At 38.6% G+C, this 25,195-nt stretch overlaps 3 protein-coding genes across 5 annotated transcripts in view; all 3 read right to left on the bottom strand.

Annotated features, from left to right (window-relative positions):
- Window positions 1-317, bottom strand: part of LOC149042117 (uncharacterized) — a 47,535-nt gene extending 47,218 nt beyond the window's left edge. Inside the window, exon 1 of the mRNA XM_089212121.1 lies at window positions 15-317. Coding sequence (XP_089068247.1) covers window positions 15-315 — 301 coding nt within the window. The 5' untranslated portion in view covers window positions 316-317. The remainder of the gene's footprint in view (window positions 1-14) is intronic.
- Window positions 318-667: 350 nt separating this feature from the next.
- Window positions 668-6,580, bottom strand: LOC149042116 (MAM and fibronectin type III domain-containing protein 1-like). Its single transcript, XM_089211525.1, has 6 exons — window positions 6,445-6,580; window positions 4,684-4,716; window positions 3,354-3,677; window positions 2,586-2,751; window positions 1,699-1,883; window positions 668-1,006 (listed from the first exon to the last, which is right to left on the bottom strand). The coding sequence occupies exons 1-6, from the start codon at window positions 6,506-6,508 to the stop codon at window positions 669-671; spliced, it is 1,110 nt and encodes a 369-aa protein (XP_089067651.1). The 5' UTR covers window positions 6,509-6,580; the 3' UTR covers window position 668.
- Window positions 6,581-11,793: 5,213 nt separating this feature from the next.
- The window catches only part of LOC113679874 (uncharacterized), a 63,032-nt gene continuing 49,630 nt past the window's right edge, over window positions 11,794-25,195 (bottom strand). For all 3 annotated transcript variants that reach the window (XM_089211476.1, XM_089211474.1, XM_089211475.1), the window contains exons 53-70: window positions 24,312-24,653; window positions 23,470-23,570; window positions 23,046-23,138; window positions 21,752-22,281; window positions 21,003-21,221; window positions 20,219-20,551; window positions 19,644-19,901; window positions 18,949-19,148; window positions 18,224-18,569; window positions 17,641-17,763; window positions 17,169-17,291; window positions 16,725-16,844; window positions 16,005-16,130; window positions 15,694-15,816; window positions 15,026-15,141; window positions 14,709-14,806; window positions 13,506-13,916; window positions 11,794-12,689 (exon numbers count right to left, since the gene is read on the bottom strand). In XM_089211476.1, coding sequence (XP_089067602.1) covers window positions 12,503-12,689; window positions 13,506-13,916; window positions 14,709-14,806; window positions 15,026-15,141; window positions 15,694-15,816; window positions 16,005-16,130; window positions 16,725-16,844; window positions 17,169-17,291; window positions 17,641-17,763; window positions 18,224-18,569; window positions 18,949-19,148; window positions 19,644-19,901; window positions 20,219-20,551; window positions 21,003-21,221; window positions 21,752-22,281; window positions 23,046-23,138; window positions 23,470-23,570; window positions 24,312-24,653 — 3,849 coding nt within the window. In that variant the 3' untranslated portion in view covers window positions 11,794-12,502. The remainder of the gene's footprint in view (window positions 12,690-13,505; window positions 13,917-14,708; window positions 14,807-15,025; window positions 15,142-15,693; window positions 15,817-16,004; window positions 16,131-16,724; window positions 16,845-17,168; window positions 17,292-17,640; window positions 17,764-18,223; window positions 18,570-18,948; window positions 19,149-19,643; window positions 19,902-20,218; window positions 20,552-21,002; window positions 21,222-21,751; window positions 22,282-23,045; window positions 23,139-23,469; window positions 23,571-24,311; window positions 24,654-25,195) is intronic.

The raw sequence follows: 25,195 nt of genomic DNA, 5'->3' as shown, positions 1-25,195 counted from the left end.
ATAACGTTACTTACTTGCATAGGTGTCTCTATGAGTAGGCGGCCCATTCCCCTTTGAGGTAAATCCCTCCAGTTCAAGGCGATACTTCAATCCGGGACGTAGATTACAAAGCGAGATATTGAAAATGGAAGCATCTACTGTCACGTTCCCCTCGTGTCCATCATGCTCTGGATCATTCTCAAAACAGGTAGCGATGTACGAGAGGGTATACCCAAGAATCTGACCCCCACGTTCATACTCGGAAATGGGATCCCATTCGACCTTCACACAGCCCATTTCATCGGGATAGCTGTCATGAATATGAGGGCCAGACATTGGCACTGCAAAAAAAAATGTTATATGAAGAAACGTTTACTCGTTTTAGCGCAACCACATTCTGGACCATCTTTTATTTAGGAGAACGTTTTATCTAGTGGTTGATTTTTATGAAAAGTGTAAAGGAGGCTTATAGTGAACACAGGAAAAGTATTTATTCATTTCAAACACTAAGTGTCGTTCATCCTAAAAACGCTACTATTGTTGTAAACGCAACAAAAAGATGGAGCAAAGTCACTTGAAATGGATGAGTGATTCACTGATTCACTGAGAGATCATGATGATGACTATGGTGGAGACAACATAATTTCAAACTCGAGGCTAATAACATATTTTTACTTTCGACGAAAACTTCAACTTTGATAACGATTTAACGATATTTCATAAAAATTACCTGACTCGTGGGTGGATTTTATTATCTCATTGCTTTTGTGGGGCTGACCTAAAACATCCACAGCTACAACTGATATGTTATATTCATGGTAAGGTATCAAACCGTGCAGCCACAAGGATGAGGTGGATGATGTCACAATCCTTCCATTCACAACGTCATGTCTCGTTGTGGAAGCAACGATTACAACATAGACTTCCACTGACTGATCGATCTCAGAGGTCAGCGCTGTCCACTCGATTTGAAAACTGTCCTCTGTGATATTGATCACGCTTACATCCCAGCCACTGACCTGTGGAGCTGACCAGACAAAGAAAAACTTTAGTGCAATGGACGAAAAATTGAGATTAAAGCGGTAACGCCACTGGAAGTTGAAGAGGTAGCAATGCTGTCTCTTATTCGCCAGCCTAGTTTTGTTTTGTTTTGTTTTTTTTTTAACGTTCGTTTTCTTCGTTTTTGTTTTTTGTTATCAAAAAGGAATTTGGATAACCAGTCAAAAACTCAATTCATTTATTTTGATTTTGTCTCTTTTATTCTTTAAGTTTTGTATTTGTGCTAACATTAAGGATTGTGGTGTTCTTTATCAATGTTTTTATCATGCAACAAAAAGATTTGGTGAATATGAAGGCGATTTTCATAGTAGTGACCACTACTTAAGCAGTAGTGAAAATAGGGCTTTAAAAAATTTCAGGCCTGTACGGGATTTGAACCCATGACCTTCGCGATACCGGTGCAGTGGCCTACTACCTGAGCTAACAAGCTAACTGGGAGCTAGTCATTTTGTTGGTTCCTGAATTTATTACAGGCCTTATTTCCACTATTGCTTGAGTATTGGTCATTACTGCAAAGACCGCTTTCATATTCACTCCTTTTATTCGACGTTCACATGTATGATTTCATATATTCACTGTCAAAAAAGTTAATGCCACTTTTAAGAGTAGAACGATGAATAGGATTAAACATTTCGTTTAGCTGTGCTGTAAAAGGCTCACCAGATTCATAACTGCCTTGAAGAAAGACATAAGCTCCGTCAAAAGAGACATTGTCGACAAGTTGTTGATCAATTATCACAAACACTTTCGGGGCGTCATATTCAATTATTTGGGTAGTCGTCTCCCGGCACATTATCACATGATCATAGTGTTGGTCAGGAAACATCTGAATGTTTAGTTGCGTTCTAACGAGAAATAAAACAGTGTACCATAGAGTAAATTCTTTCATATGTTTTTAGTCAAGAATAACCTTTGATACGAAAATAAACAGATGTAGTCGATCTGGGTGGCCAGCACTCAGTCGGAGCATATCCCGGTTTCCTAAGCAGGCAGCAGCTTTCAGAGTATGAAGTAATTCCCACGTGGAACGCGTATATCTATGGGAAAATTTCTATACCCTTGAGTGCTTCCTAATTGCAGGCTCTACGACATCTTGTCAATAATCCCTTCGGTAAAAACGATAAAAAACCCTTAGAAAGTCCACTTTTCATTTTCTCTCTCTGGCCATTAAAATCAACCAAAATAAAAAGTTGGTAAGACCGCAGTAATTTATCGAAGATGTATCTGATGTATACTATAATGCAAAGCATTCTAGTGACGCGCACCTGGGAATGACGGCTTCGATCCAATAATACGAGTCAGTCATCCTACCACCTTACTCCCTCACCCCTCTACCACTCCCCCTCCCCCTACCGTTCTTGCAGTCTCAGCTGCTAACCTCTCTTCGTGTGTAGTAGGGACAGATTGAAAATTGGGTGCTCGTGCTTTTCAGCGGCAAGTAGAGTAGATAAATCATTTCGAGAAAACAAAAACACCGGAAGAAAAGAAGCACTCGTTGTCAACGACAAAAAAAATTGAAAGGAAAATGGGCAATGAACATGACTTACCCACATTCAGCTCCTCTTTTTACATATGTGTTAATAATGACATGATCTCCTTTCGGGTCTCTTTCATCCCCAATTATCCATTCACATCTCCTCTCTTGCGGCTTTGAACCCTTCATGAAATGTAATGAACCAGAAAGATCTGTTCTGTTCGAACCACCATCGCATTCTATTTGATGAATAAAACAACATATTTGAATGATAAATTGTTTGAAGACTACGGAAGATTTCTTTGTACCTTCATTTCCCCAATAAAAAGGTCTCAAATACAGGAACATGACCGATTCTTTTGTAAAACAACCTGTCTGTGTTTTCACTAACCTATTTATCTATTTTACATATTATCTTTTTTTAATCATTGTCATTAATATTATCATATCTTTTTCCTTATTATTATTTTGTTTGCTTTCCAAGTTACTTGTGATCTATTGACTGATGAGAAACGCTTCGTAAAAGGAAAGGGAAATTCAAAGTAATGCAGTTACCGTAGACCCATTAAAAAGTATCACAGCCTCCACGTAAAAAAACAACAAATAGCAAAGTATCCCTTCTAGCTGATAGAAAACCAATTGAATAATGATAGATAAGAACGTACAGTTGACCTCGTGACGACAGAGAGCAACTCAAGCTACAGGTCGAGGGGAGATACGGAACCTGGAACTACTGAGCTTAAATAAAGCGCCCGCTGCACTCTATCATTCTACTTCTTAGGTATAAAGGAATGTACTCTTATAGACCTTTATACAGTTATCAATTTGATGTCGGACTTACCTGCATAAACAAGCTCCCCGCATGAAACCCCTACTGTTGCGTCCTCATCACAGTGACTATCATAATACTCTTCATGACGGCAGTCCAAAAGTGGTGTTTCTTCGCTATCGCATTGAAATTCTCTGGGTAGGTACGAGTAGTTACCCGTGCCAAAGTCAAAGTCATGGAACATCCACAGCGGATCTGGGAGACCGAGCGTTCGGCACACAGATGTGAGAGCTTGGTGATTAAAATGGTGTTTGCAAAGCCTCCACCAGGTCTCGTTGAAGTAGATTTCTATTCGTCCCTGGTTATCGCTTCCTCCGTCAACAAGTCGCAAGTCGCCTGATAAAGAACCAAGTCGAAATCCTTCGTTCAAAATTTTTAGTTGATGGCTTAACACAAGATAGGCCCTATGCCTGAGGTTTCGATCAAAGCCGGTTTTTGACAGTCTACCGCCGCTCGTAAGACATATTTAGCCTGAGCAGGCGCTCGAGTTTGGGTATCTCCTTACGCCCCCTTTTCAGGGCACAGCCTCCCATTGCACCGTCTGCAGCCACGCGTGGAAAAAGTATTGACATTATTGCCATATGTACAGTTTTTTTTTTTACCCACAGACCTATCCAGGCGCGGACCACTGGATTTTAACAGGAAAGTGCTCCCATATAATGAAATAAGATGAATATGTGCATGAAAACAACAAGGAACGGAAAGGGACTCAAAGATTTTGGTGCAAATGAGGCTAAAATAAAACGTCTAATAAAATATTCCTTTCTGTAATTTCTTTTTGTTTTTTTCCTTGTAGAGTGGAGCTACGTTTTGTTTTGGGCATCTTCGGAGATGTTCGTCCTAAATTTTTTAATTTCGTCTTTTACCATCTGTGTCAGTGTTATCCGTTCTAATTTCTGAGTTTTTCCAGTTTTACCTCTTTTAACATTTCTATGTTTTTCCTACGTTCAAGGTAACTTAACCATTAACAATCTTGTAAAGTTCATTTTTTTATCCTTACAACAGGAACTCAATCCCCTTCCCTGGTAAAACAATTCACAACAACTTCTGACTTATACCTACAATTAATACGAAGATGTAGACATTAAAAATAGTTTCTGAAGCTAGAAAAACTGTAATAAGGTAAGTATTTATAAGCTTACTCTTAAAGGGGGTTGTGGCAATGAATTTGTTGGAGGTGATTTAGGTGCCAAGTTTATCAGCCTTGTGGCTGTTAAGTACTACCCTCTTTAAATAAAGAGTTTACTTACTTACTCCCTAAATAGACTTAAAAGAAACCCTAAACCCGCTGGAAGTAGTAGGATAAGATAAGATAAGCACAATTCTACATGCTTTAACTCACCCTCTGTTAGACTGGCCTCCACTGAATTTATCACTGCAAAAAGACAAAAACGTTAACAATTAAAACGACAATTGAAGAATTAGCCATGACTAGTAAAAAACTTTGAATTATCGTGTGAGAGGTAGATGATTTCTTGAAATCGTCCATGCATCAGTGTGCCCTGCACAAGTAGTTTTCAAAGCTCAACACTCCACGTCACAAATCAAAGTGCTCTGTGAGCAAACTCGTGAATTGACAGATCACAGACAACAAAATTAACATTATCTTCAACGTACAGTATGTAGATGTATAAGATGGAAGAGTGACGTCACTATAAATCATCCCTTAACAATTTCGGATGCCATCTAACTCAGGCAAAACAGAAAACTCTCGGTCCAAGAAGAAGGGCGATAAAATTAACTGATTACATTATTGAAATTTGAGCTCTGTATTAATCTTTGCTGCCTCATTTTTCCTTGGTCTGTCAGTTTTCACCTCTTTGGTGTCTATATTTCACAGCTATCTGTCAATACCTGTGGTGTTTTCTTGCCATTAGGAGAATGCTAAGTTACATACATTACAGATATGAGAATTTTCGTCACTAATTGACATCTCGAGATATTTAGCCTTAATTTTGCAAATTTATCATAGGTAATCTGTCATGATGATGGCCTTCCCTCCATCAAATTTTACCTCCATTTGACGGAAATTTTCAACACTACAATAATGATGCAATGAAAAGTGGCACAGTTCTTAAGCTACCGTTTTAACGTCATTTGATATCTTAATCTGTCTCAGTCAACACCGATATCGTCAATATTGAAAATCACTAAGACTTTGATTAAAGGGGCATTGATGGTAAAATGCGAAACGCCCGGGGGGCCGAGACCCATGTTTGAAAATCCGAGAGCGACGCTAGAAAATTGTAAGCATACAATTCCTCACCATTACCGTTGCTTTTCTCAGATTATTGAAAGATACTACTAATACTAATAAAATTTTGGCTTCAACATTTTGAATAGTTTTGCGTTCGTTTTGATCACATAACAATACATAGCAACAATAGGAAAGGAAAACAATCATAAACAGATTTCCGTCTCTAAGCTTCTCTTCTCTAATCCACCCCAGGCAACAACCGCAAAAGCTCAACACGAATTTCAACATAAAACTACAAAAGCAGACTCAAAAATTTAAAAATGTGTTGTTAAGTGCTATCATCATTATAATAATTATTAAAATTTAGTACCAGAATTTTGTCAATGCCTATGACTAATGATGAAGGCTCGAAACGAATTTAAAGTGTTTCTTTAGAAAACAAACTCAAAGCTAAGAACAAGAAGAAGATGAAAGTTAAATATGAAAGCTCGACGAAGAATTTCACATGTACAGGTGCTAATTCCAGTTCAAACCCGTAACTGTATCAGGTCTTTTGGTTTCGAAATGCGTTGTCACAAAATCAATGTTAAAAAAACCAAGCCATTCCAAGTGGAAGTGATAATGATGAAAGTTATAAAGCGCGTGGTAACATGCATCTTCAAAAGCAAACTCTAAACTGCAAAACACGCGGCAATAAGATATTGTTCTATATCATCATTTCTGTAAATCATAAACAGAGCCAGATTATTGAGGCGAAGTTTTGATAATAGAAGCTTAAAACGCACTCAAGAATATCTGCTCAGAGTGTGAGTTTCGAAACCAAACGATAAAGATTATCTGAGCCAATACTTCTAATTGTGGAAAGGCTTTCAGCAATGAGAACCGACCAAGAATACTTAATTATACCTGTCATTTGAGGCCAAAATAGTATGAGATATATAAGCAGCTGCTGAAGACATGTGGAAATCATAACGCCCGCTTGTATGGTGAATACACAAAAGAACTACTTCTGTTTCACAGCCATCGACTTTCTTAGTTTGAATGCAAACTCTCCAACGCGTTTTGAATAGTTTTCACACTTTAATGAGCGTGTCATTGCTGTGACATGCAACAGAAGATATAATCTAAACTTATGATACACAGTTTTTTATAAGTTCAGAAATCTGTAAGAAATGCTTTCTTAAAGACTGGAACAGAGAACCTCTAACCAAAATGAACTGACACCGATTTAGCTCTTTGCACTGGTCAGATATCGTGTTATTTTCCTAAAAAAAGAGATAACACGGTCTTTATATTCCGGCTTGTTATTAAAGTACTTAGTGTGCGGCAAAACTGATCAAAGAAGCTATTTTATGGTTAACGCGTCGTGGAACTTTTAGGCTGAATTTCTCAAGCTAATGATTTGCAAACCTATTCAATTGATTTTTTTACATCCGTGAATTAAATTTATTTGGTTTAAACTTTCCAGTATTAAGTAATTATTTACACCAAATAATGATAGGAATCTATTAGCAGATAAAATTACCCCCTGGGTATGTACATGCCCAGAAGCCGAACAATTCCAAAAACATTTGCACTGTTGTTCCACTGTTTGCTATTAAAAAGAGTTTGGCTCTTTCCGTTTTGCTACCACAATTGCGTGTCAAAAATAACATTTTTGGTTTTCAAAACGTTTAGGGCTGATTCGCATATAGAGCAGAATTAATGAATCAGGTAACATTTCGTGATCATGTCCTTCCAACCCTTAACTTGCGACGGTGTCTAGACAAATTATTCAAAACAATGCAACATTATCCGAAAGGCTGTAATCAAGCACTGGAATGAGGGGAGCCATTATGATCGTGTGAACAGTAATGGAGTCTTCTACCATGGCAACACTGCCTTAACTCTTTTATGCAAACTTTTGAAAGCCATGTTTTGTGCAATAAATTTATAGTGTTAGCTTTGCGTTTCATTTATGAAGTATTTTTTCAAAGATTTTTCGCATTCGGGTTGGTAATTTACATGACAGTAAAGATTGATTACAAACTTTAAAAAAATGTCCTGAAATCTTCAACATTTTTTAACATTTCAGTGGAATGTTGAGACGATGCAGGTACAACAAGGGGACCCTGGAATTTCACAATTTCCATCAGAATGTTGTCGTCCTGATCATAAATATCACAAATTGACGAGGTCTAAAGGAGCGTCACTAGTGCATACATGTCTGACAATTAAAACACGATTGCCTTTCTCATTTCTGTAAATTTTCCAACGTAGCGCAGAAAGTTTCCAATGCAGCCTTCTTTCGTGTTTCCAAAAATGAATTCTAAATTCTCCTTTTCTAAGATTTTTTATTTGAGATTTGAGACGTGAGAAGAAGGAGGGAATAAAGTTAAGTAAGAACCGCCCCAACAGACTCAACTGTTCCTGAGAGCAGAAGTATTTTTGGATGAATCAAGAAGATCACCTATGAGAGCAAACGTTTTGCTGGTCATGACAGAAGTGTCGAAAACTTAAAAACACGAACACGCAGATATGCCAAATGGCAACGCTAACATTATGCATATGTACCGAAGCCTTCAATAACTCGAACGTAAATGAAAATTTGTTGGATCTGCTTTTTGTATTGAGCATGATTTTACTATAAATAGATCCAACGCTTTGGTAACTCGAAGTGATTTCGCATTACCTCTGACTTTTTTGATGAGTTGAAATTGAACTATATAGTTCACGAATCCAAAAATCGATGAATCATTATTAACATTATTGTTTTGTTCCAGGTCTGTTTTGTCGCTTAATGCCGTTTCCTTGAATACTGCATGGGGCATATAGTTTGCTTGTTACTGCTAATATCTGAAAATTCTAAAGTAAACAAAGTTTTCCTTTGAAGCCTTTCCTAACGACATGACAACTTAAAGTTGTCTAAGCTGGCATTCCGCACCACACAACAAAGCAGCAGAGGTTCAAGGTTGATGATTGTAGCTGCATTCTAATGCAGATAAGATCCTTGATCACTCTGTTCACTTCGATCGGAAGGAAATAAGTTAAATATGACCACAGACAACACCGTGGTCTCACCTGCTAAATTCATGGATAGACAAATCCAATACCACAACAATATAAACCCAGAAAAATAACGAGGAACACCGAAGCTCACTTATACATGACAACGAGAAGCCCTTGATTTATTTTCAAGGGACCTCTATACCCTTTTCTGCATGCGCATGGCTTTCAGTTTTCCGAAAAATAGCGCAGTCACAAACAGGAATAATTTCAGCTCCCAAACACGAGCATCGGTCACGCGTACTTAGCATCCGAAACGTTTCATTTCACATGTTATATAACCTCCTCATAGGCGTTTTCAAAATGTCCTAACTATTGCTGAGTATGCAAAAGCTAAAAGAACTCTCTATCGACCACGTGATAGTGGAAGTGAAGTCGTCGATGTGGGGCCTCATAGAAAGCAGAGTTCAAGTTCGAAATTATCGAAACGGTACCTATAATGTCAACTACATACCACGTGTTCCAGAACCTCATCGTGCGCAAGTCGAGGTCGGTGGCCATCTCATCCAGGATACTAAGTCCGTTAAAGTCCTTAGGATCTCATGGAAACGTCGATGGAAAATTTACTCAACCACATGGAATAGCTGTTTCAAACAGGCAGGTTATCTTCTCTGACAGTTTGAAGCATCGGATCCACGTATTTACACCGGACGGCGGGCAGATTCTCGAGTTCGGCAGTGAAGGAACAAAAGATGGCAACTTGTTCCACCTGATATCCATGGCGCTCGACAAGAGTCAAAAGTACGTGTTTGTGGCAAACAGTGACAACAGCAGAGTGCAGTATTTTGACTTGAAGACTGGAAAGTTTGTGAAAAAGTTCGGTTCTGAGGGAGGTGGCCATGAGCAGTTCAACGGCCCTTGCGGCATATCAATTGATCAGAAGGACCGTGTCATCGTCAATGATTGGAACAATCACCGAGTGCAAGTGTTTAGCTCCGACGGCAAATTCCTTTTCAAATTTCGGGACGCAGGCAACGACAGACTAATTCATCCCAGATTTGCCTTGTACCATGACAAGAGGAATGCTTTGTAATCGCTGATGCTTGTAACGATGTAGTTAAAGTTTACGACCAAAATGGCGATCTTTTAAGAATTATAAGTGGATATGGCCATAAGAAGAGGGATTTTGTGGTTTCCGTGGCCTGGCCATTGATAAAAATCAAAACATAATTCTATACGATTTCGAAAACCATTGTCTACAAGTTTTCGATATTAAGGGGGTTGTTCTCAATAGTTTTGACACAAACAGGAAGTGGATTGACCAGTTTGCTTTGAGTGTTCCAGTTGTTGGCGGACCGCGGGTTGTTGTGAGTGACTGGGGTAACAATCGCACACAAATATTCAAATATAGAGATTCCATGTACTAAAAGTGATAGTCTAGTCGATGCATTCAAGGTTCTGGATCATCGTATTGTAGGAAACTGCGATATTTTCAATTCATTCTTAATTTGTATTCGATCTGACCTTAAGAATTACAGAGCAGGAAGTGCAAATGAAGCTTTACGACGTATGATAAACAGCAATGATTGCTTTGCAACAGTGAGCGATCTTTGATCGGTTCGTCAAATTGGCACGAATTTCATCTCTTTTAATCCGGGTTTGAGTGTTAATGTCTTTTGGCAGTTTTCGTTTTGAGATTTTTCTGCGGCTTTTAGCCCATCGATATTTACATAACCTACATTTGAGAACATATTATAAAATAATATAGCTTATCAATCGGTTTGAGGGTCTAAATGTTTTAGGTTCTATTATGACATGTAAATAAATTTTTTTGGAAATTAGGCGGTAACTGGTAATGGTGTAAATTTAACTACTATAGTTATAGTAATAAATTTATCACTCTCCTTTACCAGGAACAGATTTACATCTCAGATCCATTTTGTCTAGATTGAATTAAACAAACTGCGGGGGCTTCACATTCTAAGGCAATTAAATTATTAAGCCTCATTGATATATGACACCAGATCTTTCACTTCCAGAAGAGCCAAAAACGTAATTTCTCGGCGCAATATTAGTGCATTTTCGAGAAGAAAGGTGATGAGAAAAAATATTTCCTGATTAAACACCATATTCTCATAACTCAGTTATAAGAAATGTCTGGCAGGGAATTAACCCTTTGTACCCTAACATCAGTATCCAAATTCTCCATACTCGTCTCCACGCATATTCTTTGGCACGGACGAGGAGAATTTGTTTAACAATTAAAGCTTCTTAGGGTTGGCGATCATTTCCTTTCTTATAATGATCATAATGAATGATTCAGCAGTATTACTGTAAGGAGAAGTTAGATGCTGGTCACTCTTAGGGTTTAAAGGGGTAAAGGTTACATATTGGGGGTAAAAGGAGTTACGTAATAATCTTTTTTGCCATTTTTCGAGGCGAGCAAGCTACCTTTCACCAAGGAGAACGGCTGAAAATATTCGTTTGCTAAGATAGGGTTTACACAGCCAAAGGCAATGATAAACTTAAAACTTAAAAAAATTGGCCATGGGTAGAGAAGATCAGAACGAACTTCAAAATTTGGACTCTTAGAAAACAAGAAACCTTGTTTAGCTCTGTTATGATCTTTACCAATGACTTCCAATTACAGGCATCTATTTCAGAGCGTTATTCAAGGATTTTATTTATCAACATTCCTCATTATTTTGAGGAAGGTCCACATCTATGGGCTAACTTGAAAACTGTTCAATGTTCATCGATTGTAAGCCTCCCTTTCTAGACTCATTTCAGTCCGAATGATATTTGCAGTACTACAACGACTACATACGCCTCTTGGTAATGTTAGGGGGAATGTATCTGTATACACTCTCATGGTGTCAAGTTCACCTTTAATGATTTTCTTCTCCTCTCCCCCCCTCCGCCATCCCTTTTTTTTCTCCTGATATGGATCCTTTAAAGAATCTAGGAAAGCAACTGCAGGTTAACACCCCTGACCTTTTAACTCCCTTGAGTGACCTAGACAGAATTTCTCCTTGCAATATTAATACAACATCACGCAGATAAATAACAAGAATAAAGAAAAATATCAATTATGGGGATTATTAGCTGATTCAATACCAAATTCTCCAAGCTAACATCACATGAATTGTATGGCAGACAGTAAGGAGAATTACCAACAATATCTTGGGAGGGAAAGGGTTAAACCATGCGGTTAAAATTTAGGTACATCATCCCTTAAAAGAGAGCGGCGAAAAAATAAAGGAGAAAACAAACGTTGTCACTTAAATTTATTGTAACTATTTGTCGCATTCATTCACCATGAGCATGTTTCCTCTTAAAAAACAGAGGAGAAACATGCAACTAAAAATGAACTAACGCAGAAAATCCTAGCTAATAAAAGGGCTATTTCCTCGAGCTTTTCCTCGAAGTATCAACATACTAAAGTTGTGCTCCCTTTGCGCTCATAAAACGTGAAGCAAAAAATACAAAAATTTTCGTTTACTCAGAGAAAAACTTTCCAACACAGACCTGCTGCTTTAGGAGTCTGGTTACTCTGTTAGTTGGCTCCTTTGCCAGAAAATTATTATGGATAAGATGCATAAAAAAGGTTATACTGATTTCCTCTGAGGAAACCCACTTCGAAACTGTTGGGTCTAAAATGATAAAACTACTGTAGATATTCGGATAAAATGCAAAGAAAAGAACTCAAATTGACAAGCACACTTTTTCCCAATAGCGATGTAAAGGAAAATTGAAGAAAACCTGAAAAGTGAAGCAAAATTCAAGCAGAATAAAAAAATGATTGCGGAAGGCCAGAGTTTATCTTCTCTCAGTGATGACAAGTTTAACAAAGTGCAGAAGAAAGAGAGGCTCTCTTTCTGCATAATGTTAGGTACATCATTCAAAACATATTTACTAGAGCATTGGGCAAACATTTTCGTTCATTAAGTATATGTTCTTCATTCGAATGTTCATCAAATTACTTTGTATTATTGTACATAGGATATTCCTTTTCGGGTCGTTCCAGTTCTTCATATTGTGGTTCCACTGACCCTGGTGGAAGAGAACCTGGACTCATCATATACGCATCATTAACAGCCGCCATCTCCATCCCTGAGATTTTTCGGGAAATTGACTGCTCACTGTCGACTCGTTGTTTTGCAATTCTAAAATGAGAAAAGCAGAGTTAGTGTCAATGCAAAAAAAAAAAAAAAGTGGCCACACATATTTAAGGGTGTGTTGACCTGAAGCATTTAAAGCAATAAACAATTCAGTTTTACTTTACCTTACGTTATCATTAGTGAAAAAAAAAAAAAAAAAAAAAAAAACCATACCGTTTGAGAACGCTTGAAACAAATACCTCTGGTACTCAGCCCGAATTCGAATTCACTTTTGCCAATTTTTTCTTTAATTTCTATCTTACTGGGGCTGAGATTTCACACACCTAATGATATGCGACACATGCCACGTCATAGATGGCGAAGATAACACATGCGTGGTAAATAACACATGCCACATGGTGTAAACTCCATATTAAATGTTTCTTGGAAAATAAACTTTAAATGTGCTGCTCCTCAATACAATAATCCCCCTTCCCTACCTCCCCACCTGCACGGTGTTTGACCACAAAAACTATGGCTCATTTCTGTCCAGGGTAGGAAGGGGTCGATATAGAGGAATTGGGGACAAAATTGGCAAATTACTCTCGGAGATTGCGATCTCGTTTGATGGCCATGCTTCAACTATCTTTGTTACGGATTTTTCATTTGTTACTATTCTTAGTCTTACTTGTAGACTTCTTCACCAGTAGTCTTCTTTAAAAATTTCACCAATAGATGGAGAAATGTTGGTAGAGTATAGGAGAACATTGAGCACAGTAAGCGGAAGTTAGCACAGCAGTTTTTTGCCCTATTTATTTAACTTCCGCTAAATTACCCTCTACTACCATAAGATCGCGTCAAACAAGATATGTATTGACATACCCGTTCTTCTTTCTTTTCTTACAGTAGCAAATGGTGGCAATGATGACAAGAATGAGGAGCAAAGCAGCAGCAACACATCCACCAATGATGGCATGCATTTTGGATCTGTCTTTTTCTGTCGGGATCGCTGCGGTCACAGGAGTCGTTACCGTCGTTGTATCGGCAAAAAGGATTTGTACACTCGATATATTGGCATTTATGGAGCTCGAGAGTTCAACCAGTGACCCTTGAACGATGTTGGCCAGGACGTCCTTCTTTATGACGGGGACTGACGATCCAGGAGGAAATTGTACATAAAATGCAAGGCTTGCTAGGAGAGGTACTACAGATATTTGCTTTGGGTAACCGGGCAGAAGATGAACTTGGTTTTCCGTAAATGTGACGTAGCTCGCTGCCCTTCGGCGCCTTGAGCTGAAAAAAAAAGATGCAATAGACGTGCATGGGTGGATTAGTATAATTGTTTCTTCCTCGATCTGAAATATGATGATGTTTGAATAAAGTTTTTGGATCGAAAACCTTCAGACGCCGGTGTTGCTATATGACGGATGCCCTGCATACAGCTAAGGCGTTGACGCCCTGGGCCAAAGAAATGACCTTGCTCTTAAGTCTTTTGTTAATGCAGAGCTATCGGTTCGATAGTCAGTCAGTCAGCTACGATTTATAAGCCTTCCGATCTCTACCTATGTCAAACTTGTAGTCTGTTAAGCAGCCAATAGTTCGCAGTGATAGGCAGTCGGCTGATCTGAGTTTTATACGATAAATATTCCGTCAGTCAGTCTGTCTTTCAGTCAGACGGTCCATCAGTCAGGCGATCGGCAAGTCTGTCAGTCGGTCAGTTGGTCGGTTGGACAGTTCAGTCGGTCAGTCAGCCGGTGGATCAGTCAGTCGGTCTTTCAGTTGGTCAGGTAGTCGGTCATTTAGTCGGTGAGTCAGCCGGTCGGTGAGTCGGTGGGTCAGTCAATCCGTCAGTCCGCCAATTAGCTGGTCGGTCAGCCGCTCAGTCGCTCAGTCGGTGGGTCGGTCAGTCGGTCTGTCATTTGGTCAGTTGGTCGGTTCGTCGGTCAGTCAGTCAGTCAGTCAGTCAGTTATTTAGTCGTTTAGTGCACCGTGATTAATTTGCCCAAAATATTGACCCGGTAGACAATACACGGTCGGTATGTCAATCGATCGGCTATATTGTAGTTAGACAGATTAAATCTCTACCTCGTTTTCTTATCTGTACAATCGTCCTTTGTCGCGCAATGTTTGGTAGCTGCTTCTGCTAGGGTAGTTTTGAACTTCTCTTCAACTTCAGCGTTCCACTAATAAAAAGAATTATTCAGTATATCAGTTGTGGTTATTGAAAATTTCTCCTTTCTTAAAGGATAATCTGCCATACTGACGGTTCACATGTCCAAAGTTTCAGAATGGCAAAAAAACAGTCGAACACACAAATTCACTGCCATCATGCTACAATGTAGCGAGAAGGACTATAGGCAGCCAGTGTAGTTTATCACATGCAAGTATTCTCTGTTTCTCACCATCGAGATATTGAAGGCCACCTCTACGTTGACCGATTCACTCTTCTCCTCATCTGATGGTGCCCTTGGGGTTGAGGCAGGAGGGGGTGGAGGAGGAGCCTCGCCCTTTTCTAGCCCTGCAGGTGTAGAGAGGATGAAGAAATGCTATCAACCTCAAAACAGATTCACCTACTATCGTAACACAGTACAAAAGTTGAAGAAGAAAATGTGCGTGAAATTACGTATCTCTTACTGGTATATTGGTATATTTTCGCGCTCAAGTATTCACGAACTTATGAGTATTTGATCGAGACTTTGAAAAATAGATATAAAACATACAAATTAAAAGGAATCCACTCTTAATTACAATCGGCAGATTTCGCAGTCTGAAAAAAGCCCACAAGCCATCCCTATCACGAGATAAAAAGCCTTACTTATCACATGGTCGTATCCCATGATTTTGCTCTAGGAATTATTAAGCAGAATTAAGCAGATTCGCTCACTTGTTTTCATCTGTTAAAGTCCTAGCAACTTGCTGAGCATACTAACTAACTCACGGACAACCACTTGCACCTATAATTAGTTTCAGCAGTAATGACCGAAATTAAAGGTTCGATACGTCTACTAGCTAGTAGTTCAGGAATTTCATTAGGGCAAATAGGCAAATAATTAATTGGGTAATAAGTCACCTTTGCACATGTTATCTATCCAATAAAGTCCTTCATCACAGACGCACTTGTAGGAACCAGGCGTGTTTTCACACTTCTGCGAGGGATCGCAATTAAACGTAAAATCCATACATTCGTCGATATCTGAGGTAGAAATAAAAAGAATTAAAGGCGACACAGGTTTGCCATTATGACGAAAACTTCATTCTACCAAACGAAATATCTCAAATAGCGATAAACATTTTCCTACTTCTTAAATAGATCATTATATCCAAAATTTGTTACACGGATCGTTCTTGAGAGATAAGTAATTAAAAAACTTTAGCTGTTACCATTGCAAGCGTAACCATCGCTGTCAAGTTTAAACCCAGCCACACAGGAGCATTCATAGCTCCCTACTGTGTTTTTACAAGACTGACTACACCGATTGTTGTCGCTTGAAGAGCACTCATCCACATCTAGAAAACACAAAAAACGGGTATAAAAAAGCAATGCATCTAAGTCACTTTGCTGCGGTGGCAGATAAATCCCAATGTAGTTAATACAAGTTTAAAAAGGACTGAGGAAAGAAAAAAAGAATTGAATAAATTCCCTTACACCATCTCTCTCGGAGTGATATCCACTCCTGGTACAGCACCAATTTTTTTTAAGAAAGGCATTTAGGATTTATTGTTAAGATGCACGCATGGATGCGGTGTTTTTTTTATTATCAATATTAATATCATTTTACATCTATGTGTGATCAAAAGTGTTCTTTTCAAAGGTAATTTCGTAAGATTTCTAAACCCCATCAGTAAAAGAAGAAAATAAATAGCGAGGGAAAGAAGGAAGAGCGAGAGAAGACTGATGGGCAAGAGATGGCTGGCTGAAGGAGTTTTACACTGTTTTCATCTGGTTTTCTATGGTGGTATGATGTGTGTGTGTTTGGGTTTGTGTGGTATGGTCTTAACAACAGAGACTCAAAAATACCTAACAAATAAGTTAAAATCAACAGAAAAATTATCGATTTCTATTCATCAACTTGGTATAAAGCTCGGGTATTCATGACACACCTGAGCAGGTTTTTCCATCTCCATTCAACTCGTACCCTGCATTGCATGAACACTTGTCTTGGCCGTTGGACTGGAAGCAGACATGTTGGCAGCCGTGATCTCCTTCACAAGGATTCTCAGCTGTGTCATGAATGCTAAGTGTTAGTATAACCCTTTTTAAAGCAGTAATGATTTCAATAAAATAATTATCACTAACGCACAGACAAAAACGTTACTTATGCAAAGTAGTTTCAGAGGAGTTTTCGAAAGTTTGAAGCAGGTTTTTCTATATTGTGGGCGTCAAGAAGTATTAAAAATGATATTTGAAAGAAATACCATTTTCCAGAGGGGTTTGAAATACATCCACATGCCTTTCGTGAAAAAAATTCACATGCATGTGGAATTTGCATGTAAAACAAGAGTGAAGACCGTAATTTATCAGGAAAGTGACACTGAATTACTCACGTATGCATTTCTTTGAATCATCCGGGTCCACCTTGAAGTCTGCATTGCATTTGCAGTTATAACTTCCCAGGGTGTTTTCACAAATGTGCATGCAATCACCGACTGGAGAACACTCATCATTATCTAAAGATAAAGATATAAACGGCATCAAACAATGATTGTTGGCAAATACGAACAGAAAACTGGCCCCAAACCCTAAAAAAATTAAATAATTGGTGTAATGTCGAAACACCGAAGATAAATACCAACGGACTATACACGAGTAATGCCACAGCAACACTAAAAAAACCTAATTTAGGACAACAAGGGTGAAAAATAGTCAATATCCTCGCCAACCCCTTGGATCGAGATGAGAATTGACTTCGATTAAAATCGAAAATGGTTCAGGCTCTTCAAACACGAAGAATATGATCAGAAGAGCTTTTTTCTAAGATAAGAAAACAAAGCCTCTTATCATTTTCTTTTAGATTACCTGCGCATGTCTTCTCATCTATTCCGAGAGAGTATCCCGCTTTGCACTCGCACACAAATGATCCAGGAGTGTTGATACAGGTGTCACTGCAGCCATCAGTTTTCTTAGCACATTCGTCCACGTCTGAAAATACAAAGGAGGGGTTAGAGGCAGAGAGATATTTCATACTTAATTAGAACTATAGGAAAATTCTTGAACGTGGTTGGTTATCACCAGCCGAAGTTGAGCACTAATTGGACAGTGTACACGTCATGGCTTTGTAGTTGGACAGCACACGTCACGTGCGCACGCTGTTGTCACACATCTTACTTTGTTAACTGTTGTTTTTCATGAAAACGTGTCACCGGTAGCTAGTTAGTTTGTTTTTCTATTTTTGATAAATTGGTAACAAGACTTCGTGTAGTCCAATTCTGTCTGTAATCATACTAGTATGGTTAGAGACCTAATTCGACTACAATCAGTCACGTTACTGATACTTGTCTTCCCCTTTCTAAGATTAAGCATTTTCTAACTTTTCTTATTTTCTAACTAATTTTGCCTGTAGAAATACGGAATTTATTTTTAAACAAAGAGCAACCGTTACCTGAACATTCTATTCCATCACCAGAATACCCGTTTGGGCAGGGATCACACTTGAATCCAGTTTTATTTGCAGGCGCTGGTAGATCGTTACAAGTCACACCCGGGTAACAAGGCTGGAAATTTTCTTCGCAAGCATCGAGGTCTGCATCACAGAAAGTCCCGGTATATCCATTCTGACAAGTGCATGACAAAATACTAAATTTGTTCTCACTGCTGTCAGCACTATTTTCGGCATCGTCTTCCTCCACGGGTGTGCAAACCCCTTGGTTTTGGCATGCGCAGACGTTAATAGCTGGTTGTAAAACTGTACTTGTCGTTGCATCGGCCACTATGAATTGTATGTCAATCTGCCAGAAGGAGTGATATATTTTCAAACGAGGCAATAAATTAAACTAACATGATATGTTGCCAGGTCTAACAATGAGTGGAAGGCGATAAATTAGGAACCAAGGATAGGCCTATTGTTGCTTCTTTATCATTGTATCTTCCTCTCTTTCCTCCTGCTTATCAGTTAATACTCATTTCACTCAACCTGATACTTCCCTTTCGTCCTGCTTTTCTCCATTCACTTCAACCTACGCCCTTATTTCTGTGTTTACCTTCTCCTTCTCTTCGCTTCTACCTTCGTCCCAAGTTCTATCAGTACTATTTCTTAAGTCACAACACTAAGTCACACAACCACATATCATAGCACAAAACGTTTTCTGGCAAATTTAAACAAGGTACCTTATCAGTGGTCACTTCCCATACAAGTGACATTGAGGAATCGGTGGTTGATGTTGTATGCCCCTTTGGAAGAGTCCCACTAACAGAGAAAGTCATTGTGTCATTGTTGGGATCCTGTGCGACAATCGTCACATTTGCTGTATTGTTGACTGTAATGTTAAGCTCAGTTGGCCCTACCAAAATTTTTGGCGGGAAATTTTCTAAAGGATGAAAGAAAAAAATCATTTATTAGCATAAATTTGTAAGTTTCCTAGCAAAAAATGGTGCTTTACCCTCATCATCTATGGCACGATAGAAATCTTGAGTTTATAATGTAATTGTCTAATAGACTGAAAGAAAACGAATCATGATGATTAATCAAAGGCGACTTTGGACGAAGTTTACCTCAAAACAAAGCAATTAGATAAATTTTTTTGTATCAAGGCGCCTAATCATTATTTTAATTACGTCTACAGACAGCTAAAACCTATTTTCGATCCCCTATTCTTCCAAATCTGCACAGTTTTCATGAATGCTTCACCTTTTCATAAATGTACAAGAGGAAAAGAAGCTTTTGTGAAAACACGATGACTGGCTTTTTATTTAAAACCGAACCACTGAACGAGATTCATGGCAATTTTCTGAGGGTGCTCCGCCTGACTAACGTCTACAACGTTTATAAATGGCTAGGTGTTAATGTAGCTTTGTTCACTTACGTAAGTCTTGAGATTCACTTTCCAACTGCACTGCAACTTGCTTGGTGCTAGCTCCTACGGCAACGTCTCCGGTAGACGCTATATCAAACAAACAGTTGGCATCCCCGCCACATACAGCCTCGGCTTGCTGTTTCAGTTCGTCACTTGTAAATGGTATGGGCTCATCGAGAAAAATTGGAACAAATGATTCATTGACGAAAGAGCTCGTATTTTCCCCAGGTTTATAGGTGAAAAGGCTCGTGTTTGACGATACTTGCCCTGTAATATAGCGTCAAATGCAGTTTATAGAATACGACAACTAAATAAGCTAAGTATCGTGACTGTCTAGAAAACCTAGGATAAACATCAGAGTACAAATGCCCAGCTCTCCACTTTTTTTGTTTAGATTTTTTCCTGCAAATTATCATGAATACAGTTGACGTGACTCAATGGCTTTGCAAGTAAAAAGTGATGTCTCCCTCGTACCTTTGCATATGTGTAACTTTTTGTCCAACAAGGCAAACGGAGGAGTACAGGCTTTCTTCGTTATAATATAGAAAAGGAAGACTAAAAAAATCGTGGGCTATAAAACTTACATTTCAACCCAAAGTCAAAATGTATCTGTCTGCCTGTAGAATTAGATGGTAACGTCGTGTTATCCGGTCTTAGAAAGTCGTCCACCACGTTGTCGTTCCATGTGCCAAGAAGGCCCTTGGTTTGACCTTTGAAATTGGTTGGGGCAGCAAAAACTATGGAAAGTGATCCTTGCACTTCAGTGATTGTTACAGATATTCCAGACGGAAACGCAACAAGGAAGGAATTGTTCTCTGGTCGGGAAACTGACACAGACCCGTCGAGAGTTATACTGATGTTTGTCAAGGTACTGTAGTTCTGGAAAACAATACCATCCACGAACACCTCTAAACCTCCTGGAATAAAGAAAAAGGAAGATTTAAAGGAATGAATCTCCCGCGAGTCTACTAGTTTATCGCTACTGTAGGTTATCCCGAATTTTCTATCATTTTCGGAAGATCGATCGTTTGACCCTCAGTTAATACTAGCTTACTAAGGTTTTCACTTTGTTGTCCCGGAAGCGATCATCTGTTAGGATAGGAATTTTCTTCAGTTTAATTCACAACACATATTTGAATCAGAGGTGGCAACGAATCAAAAGGTAAACATTTTAAAGAAGTTCAAATGGAACTTTTAATCTTATCACCATAAACTGGTACAATTTGCTATAAAAGCTTCCTGAATGTCGATCGCTTAGAAGAAAGGAATTTTTTTTTCGTGAACGTATAATGTGGCATCTAAGTTAAGACGCAGTTGACTTTGTTATTACAATAAAACGTCCAGGATATCTTTTTTTTTTTAACTTACCTTCATCTTTCAAATTAACTTGGACAGCGCTTGTGTCTTTTTCTTTTGCCACTGCTGCAACAAAAATGGTTGCTGATCCTCCTCCTTTAGCAAGTTTCGTTCGAGCTTGCAACTGGAATGATCCATCTTGTAACTCCACCATAGTGTACTCCCCAAGCCCATTAAATGTGTAGTTTTGACCGTCTAAAGTAACAATGTGAGGATCGCCCCATAACCAGCCTGTAGCAAAATCAACACACGAATAACTTCGAGAGTCAGAGAATAATAATCTAAGAGACTTGATAAAAGTAACATTTTTCTCGAGAGACGAGAAACTTGATTGGAAAAATTGCTCAATATGGATTTTTAATAAGGCTTATGTGAATGTTTTATAGCAAGTTACTTTTGTCCCTGATTAACAAGTTATGTAAAAAAATATATGAATATGGAGGGCTGTTGTAGGTTCATAGATAGTAGAGACTGAAACAGGGTTAGTTAGTCATAGCAAATGCAATATCACTTAAATAGCCTTTACTTTGTGACAAGCAAAGCGAAAGTGATACCTCATGAGATCATGTTTACTTTGTTTACCTACTAAGTGGTTCATTGAATGCCGTGAAGATGATTGATATCGATTTGCCAAAAGTGGCTGCAAATAGAATGTTGACAAGGAACAGCGGTTGTCCATACTCCAACAAGTGAGAATACTTTCATTGGAATGAAAGAAAATACAGAAATAAACAATAATAACAAAAGTAACAAGAACTTACTCCAGACAGGTGGCTCATATCCATCACATCCCTTAGAAGGCCGTAATTCATAATACTTGTTACACAAAAATGGATTCTTAGCCTCTAGACAGCACTGACGGAATCCGTAGAGATCACTTGCTTCGTGTTGTTCTTTCAGTGACGTAGTGAGGCTATGGTATCGGTGAAGGGAGCCTCCACCAGGGAATCCAATGATGAGAGCTGCCAATTTATCTAGGGTTGTATAGTAGCAGCATTTGCGGCCACGTCCTTGTCTGGGGAATTTTGTGTAAAAACAGTAGCTGAAGGGGAAATCCGCCTCGACCCATTCATATCGATCATCGAAGAATCCTTGCACTCCGGTACAGGGACACGGATCTGGCTCTCTGCTATAACCGAACACATATCTCCTTTCTTTGGCATACCAACGTAAGCACTTCAAGTCGCTGTCTTCTTCTCCATTCGAATTTTCAAGTCGGAAGATCCATCTTCCAGGTATCCCAGCATTTCCAGCAAGATTATCGATAGCTTCAGCTTGAATAGTTCCTGACCTGTGCATTTAAGTTATTATGTTGAGTAAGAGAGAGTTGAGAGTTATTTTGCAACAACTTTTGTAAGCAGAGTTGTTCGATATTTAAAGGCTAACGTGCGACAAAGACGAATGAAAATGAATGGAGTGGAAGTAAGAGCAATGATAGTGGATATCCTCTATACCGAAGAACCAAGTCAAAACTCATGGCCATTGCTGATACCATTGCGCCAATTATAAAATAAATTGAAATTTATAAAAGAAATTAATAAACAAAGAAAAAGCTTTACAAGTATTTAGTTCAACATCACGTTGTATTAAGGACTGCAATAATTTGCTTCTACACGCTTTAAATTCGTTTCTCGTCTTTATTGTTAATCTCGCCCATATATCGCCCCCCTTCGAACCCAATCCTACCCGAAGTACAAGCTTATCTGGCGGAGCGCTTGAACTCAGTCAAATATGTTGGGGTGGCATCGCAGAGATAGACTTTAAATGACTTTAAACGGCGGGCACTATCATTATTCTTCTATGTGCGTGCAAATTCGCGTTCCTGGGCTAGCTTTTCTAACGAGAATTGTGATCTTTGAACATGTTTTCAAGGCAAGAATGGCAAATATACATGAATACAAACTAATAGGAATCATAGGCCCACGATTTATGAAAGAGATCTCAGAGACCCTCAATAAAAATTCTAGGTCATTTCCCAGCGCTTTGTGCTTACCGCGACAAAAACCGATCAGGGAAAAGTCCCGCTTTCCCTTAAAGAAAGGTTATCTCTCATACCTTGGGTGATTAAAGTAATTGTTGTCTCTATCACCAGCATTCCAGCCAATAACAGGCAATGGTTTATAGTCGGCGAAATATTCGTAATATTCACTGGAAACAAAAAGTGCAAAGAAATTAACATCACTTATGCAACGAACAAAATGAAAAAGAGAAGAAAGTATTACCGAAACATAACCTTATTCAGATCAGACTAAGACGGTTAAGTATCCGTTTTACAGAACTTCAGCCTCCTGAAAATATTCCTTTATCAAAAGAAAAGAGCGAGTGCGCAGAGAGGAGGGTGATGGCGATAGCCACTAACAGTTAAAAAGTTGGCTCACGGTTAACTTCCCTTTCTTGCGCTTGAAAGAGTAGTTTTTCGGTTAACTTTTATTACGACCAACTGATCAAGGCTAACTGATTTAGAGGTATTACGACTCACCGTGTTATTGGTACAGAATACTGTATTCCGTCATGGGGGTAGTTAAACATGGCAAAAGAGAATATGCCATCAGTAATCAGGAGAGCTTGAAATGTATTGTGCTGAAACAAAAAAGACCAAGGAAATATATGAAAAAGGTAAAGTTGGTTTAAAGTTATGGACAATTTGGCAAATCTCTGCAATTATTGGACATTTGTCTCATACAATCAAGCAATTAATAGATCGATAGACTATTCAGTTCAAACATTATCCACAATGAATCAAGAGCTATATTTATCGTATTAGTCAATTAATCGATCAATTAATCATTCATTTGATAGATCGTCAGTCAATTAGTTGCTCAGATAAAGAATTAACAAATCTACAAATCAATCAGTCGGCCATCTATCTGGATTGGTTGGTTAAAAAAGGGAAACAATTTTAAAAAATCATTTTTAGCATCTTTTGGTTTCACATTAACAAACCATAAGACTATAAACGTTGTTACTCAGTGTTTCCGCGAACGGTGACTAACCATTTGCAATATGAAACGTTTAATCCACAAAGGCTTTGAGATAACTCACACAAAATTTTACATCATTAGCTTAACATTAAGACTAAAAAATCGAGAAACTGAGCGAGACAGTGAGGTTTCAAATCCGTGGCCTCGTGGCACCGTTCGAGGATGCCCACCAGCGCGCATACACAAAAAAATCTTAAATGTTCCGTATGGGTAACCAGGCGACGGCTGGGCGTGGACCAGCTGCAACACTCAGGTTGACAGACTATCGGCTTATGTTTACCATCTTTTGGTGGCTGCTCTTAAACCAATAAGGCAGAAATGATTTGCATGTGTTACTCACCAAATTCTTATTGATATTATGTAAGACCTTGTGACGAATATCTTTCCACGTAACTACGAGCATCCAAGATGCATTGAATGTTTTTCCTTGTGGCAGTTTCCCGCCGAATTTACTGAGGACATCAGAAGTAGCGTTCTCTAAGATTGCAATGGAATCCGCCTGTCCCGCGTAATACAAATGATAGAAAACCTTCGAAGGACCACTAATGAACGACTCCAGGTTGGTCGGTGCCCAATAGGGAGCAACCATTGACACATATCTAAGCCAAGGTCTTTGACCAAAGTTGTATGACTGCTCATTGAATCCGTCTCTTTCGAACTGAATGGCTCCATTTGGACATATCTAATGTGTTAAAAAGGAAGAAGGAAATAAGCCTAACCTTGAAGTAGCTTGAGCTTGCAACGCGATACAGTATCTTGATTAAAAAGCTATTCAATAAAGGCTATTCAACCCAACACGCGAATTATTGAGATTGAACGGCAAATTCGCTTGTCCTTGAACACATTTGTGGCCATTTCAAGGAGAAGTTTATTTATTTATCGTTACTTAAACACTTAATTTTTAAATTTCAATATATTGAGGTAGGACTATCTATAAATGACCATAACGTCTATATGCAGGTTGACAGAATTATTTTCATTTCAATAAGAAGAACAACACACGTGAGAAATTTCAATAAGTAGTAGTTCGAGTTATTCTAGCACAAAATGGATTGGACACCGTGTAGGTTCCTGTTGTGGAGAATTGATCCTTATCTATGAATGCCTGGAATTATGGGTTAGAAGCTACAACAACTGTCCTTCGAAGGAGTATTGTTTTTGTGGAACGAAGGGAAGTAAGTAGCAACTTGCTAACAATTTTGCTATAACTAGAAAAAAGGAAAA

Source organism: Pocillopora damicornis, chromosome 7 (assembly GCF_964200805.1).
Source record: "Pocillopora damicornis chromosome 7, jaPocDami1.2, whole genome shotgun sequence".
Lineage (NCBI taxonomy): Eukaryota > Metazoa > Cnidaria > Anthozoa > Scleractinia > Pocilloporidae > Pocillopora > Pocillopora damicornis.
The sequence above is the reverse complement of the archived record's forward strand: the minus strand, read 5'-3'. Positions and strand labels throughout refer to the sequence as shown.

Coding starts and splice junctions, on each gene's coding strand:
- LOC149042116 (XM_089211525.1), bottom strand. CDS start 6,508: ATGATTTCCACATGTCTTCAGCAGCTGCTTATATATCTCATACTATTT. Junction 4,717..6,444: donor ATTTTGGCCTCAAATGACAG/GTATAATTAAGT, acceptor GTCTTTTTGCAG/TGATAAATTCAGTGGAGGCC. Junction 1,007..1,698: donor TCAAGGCAGTTATGAATCTG/GTGAGCCTTTTA, acceptor TTGTCTGGTCAG/CTCCACAGGTCAGTGGCTGG.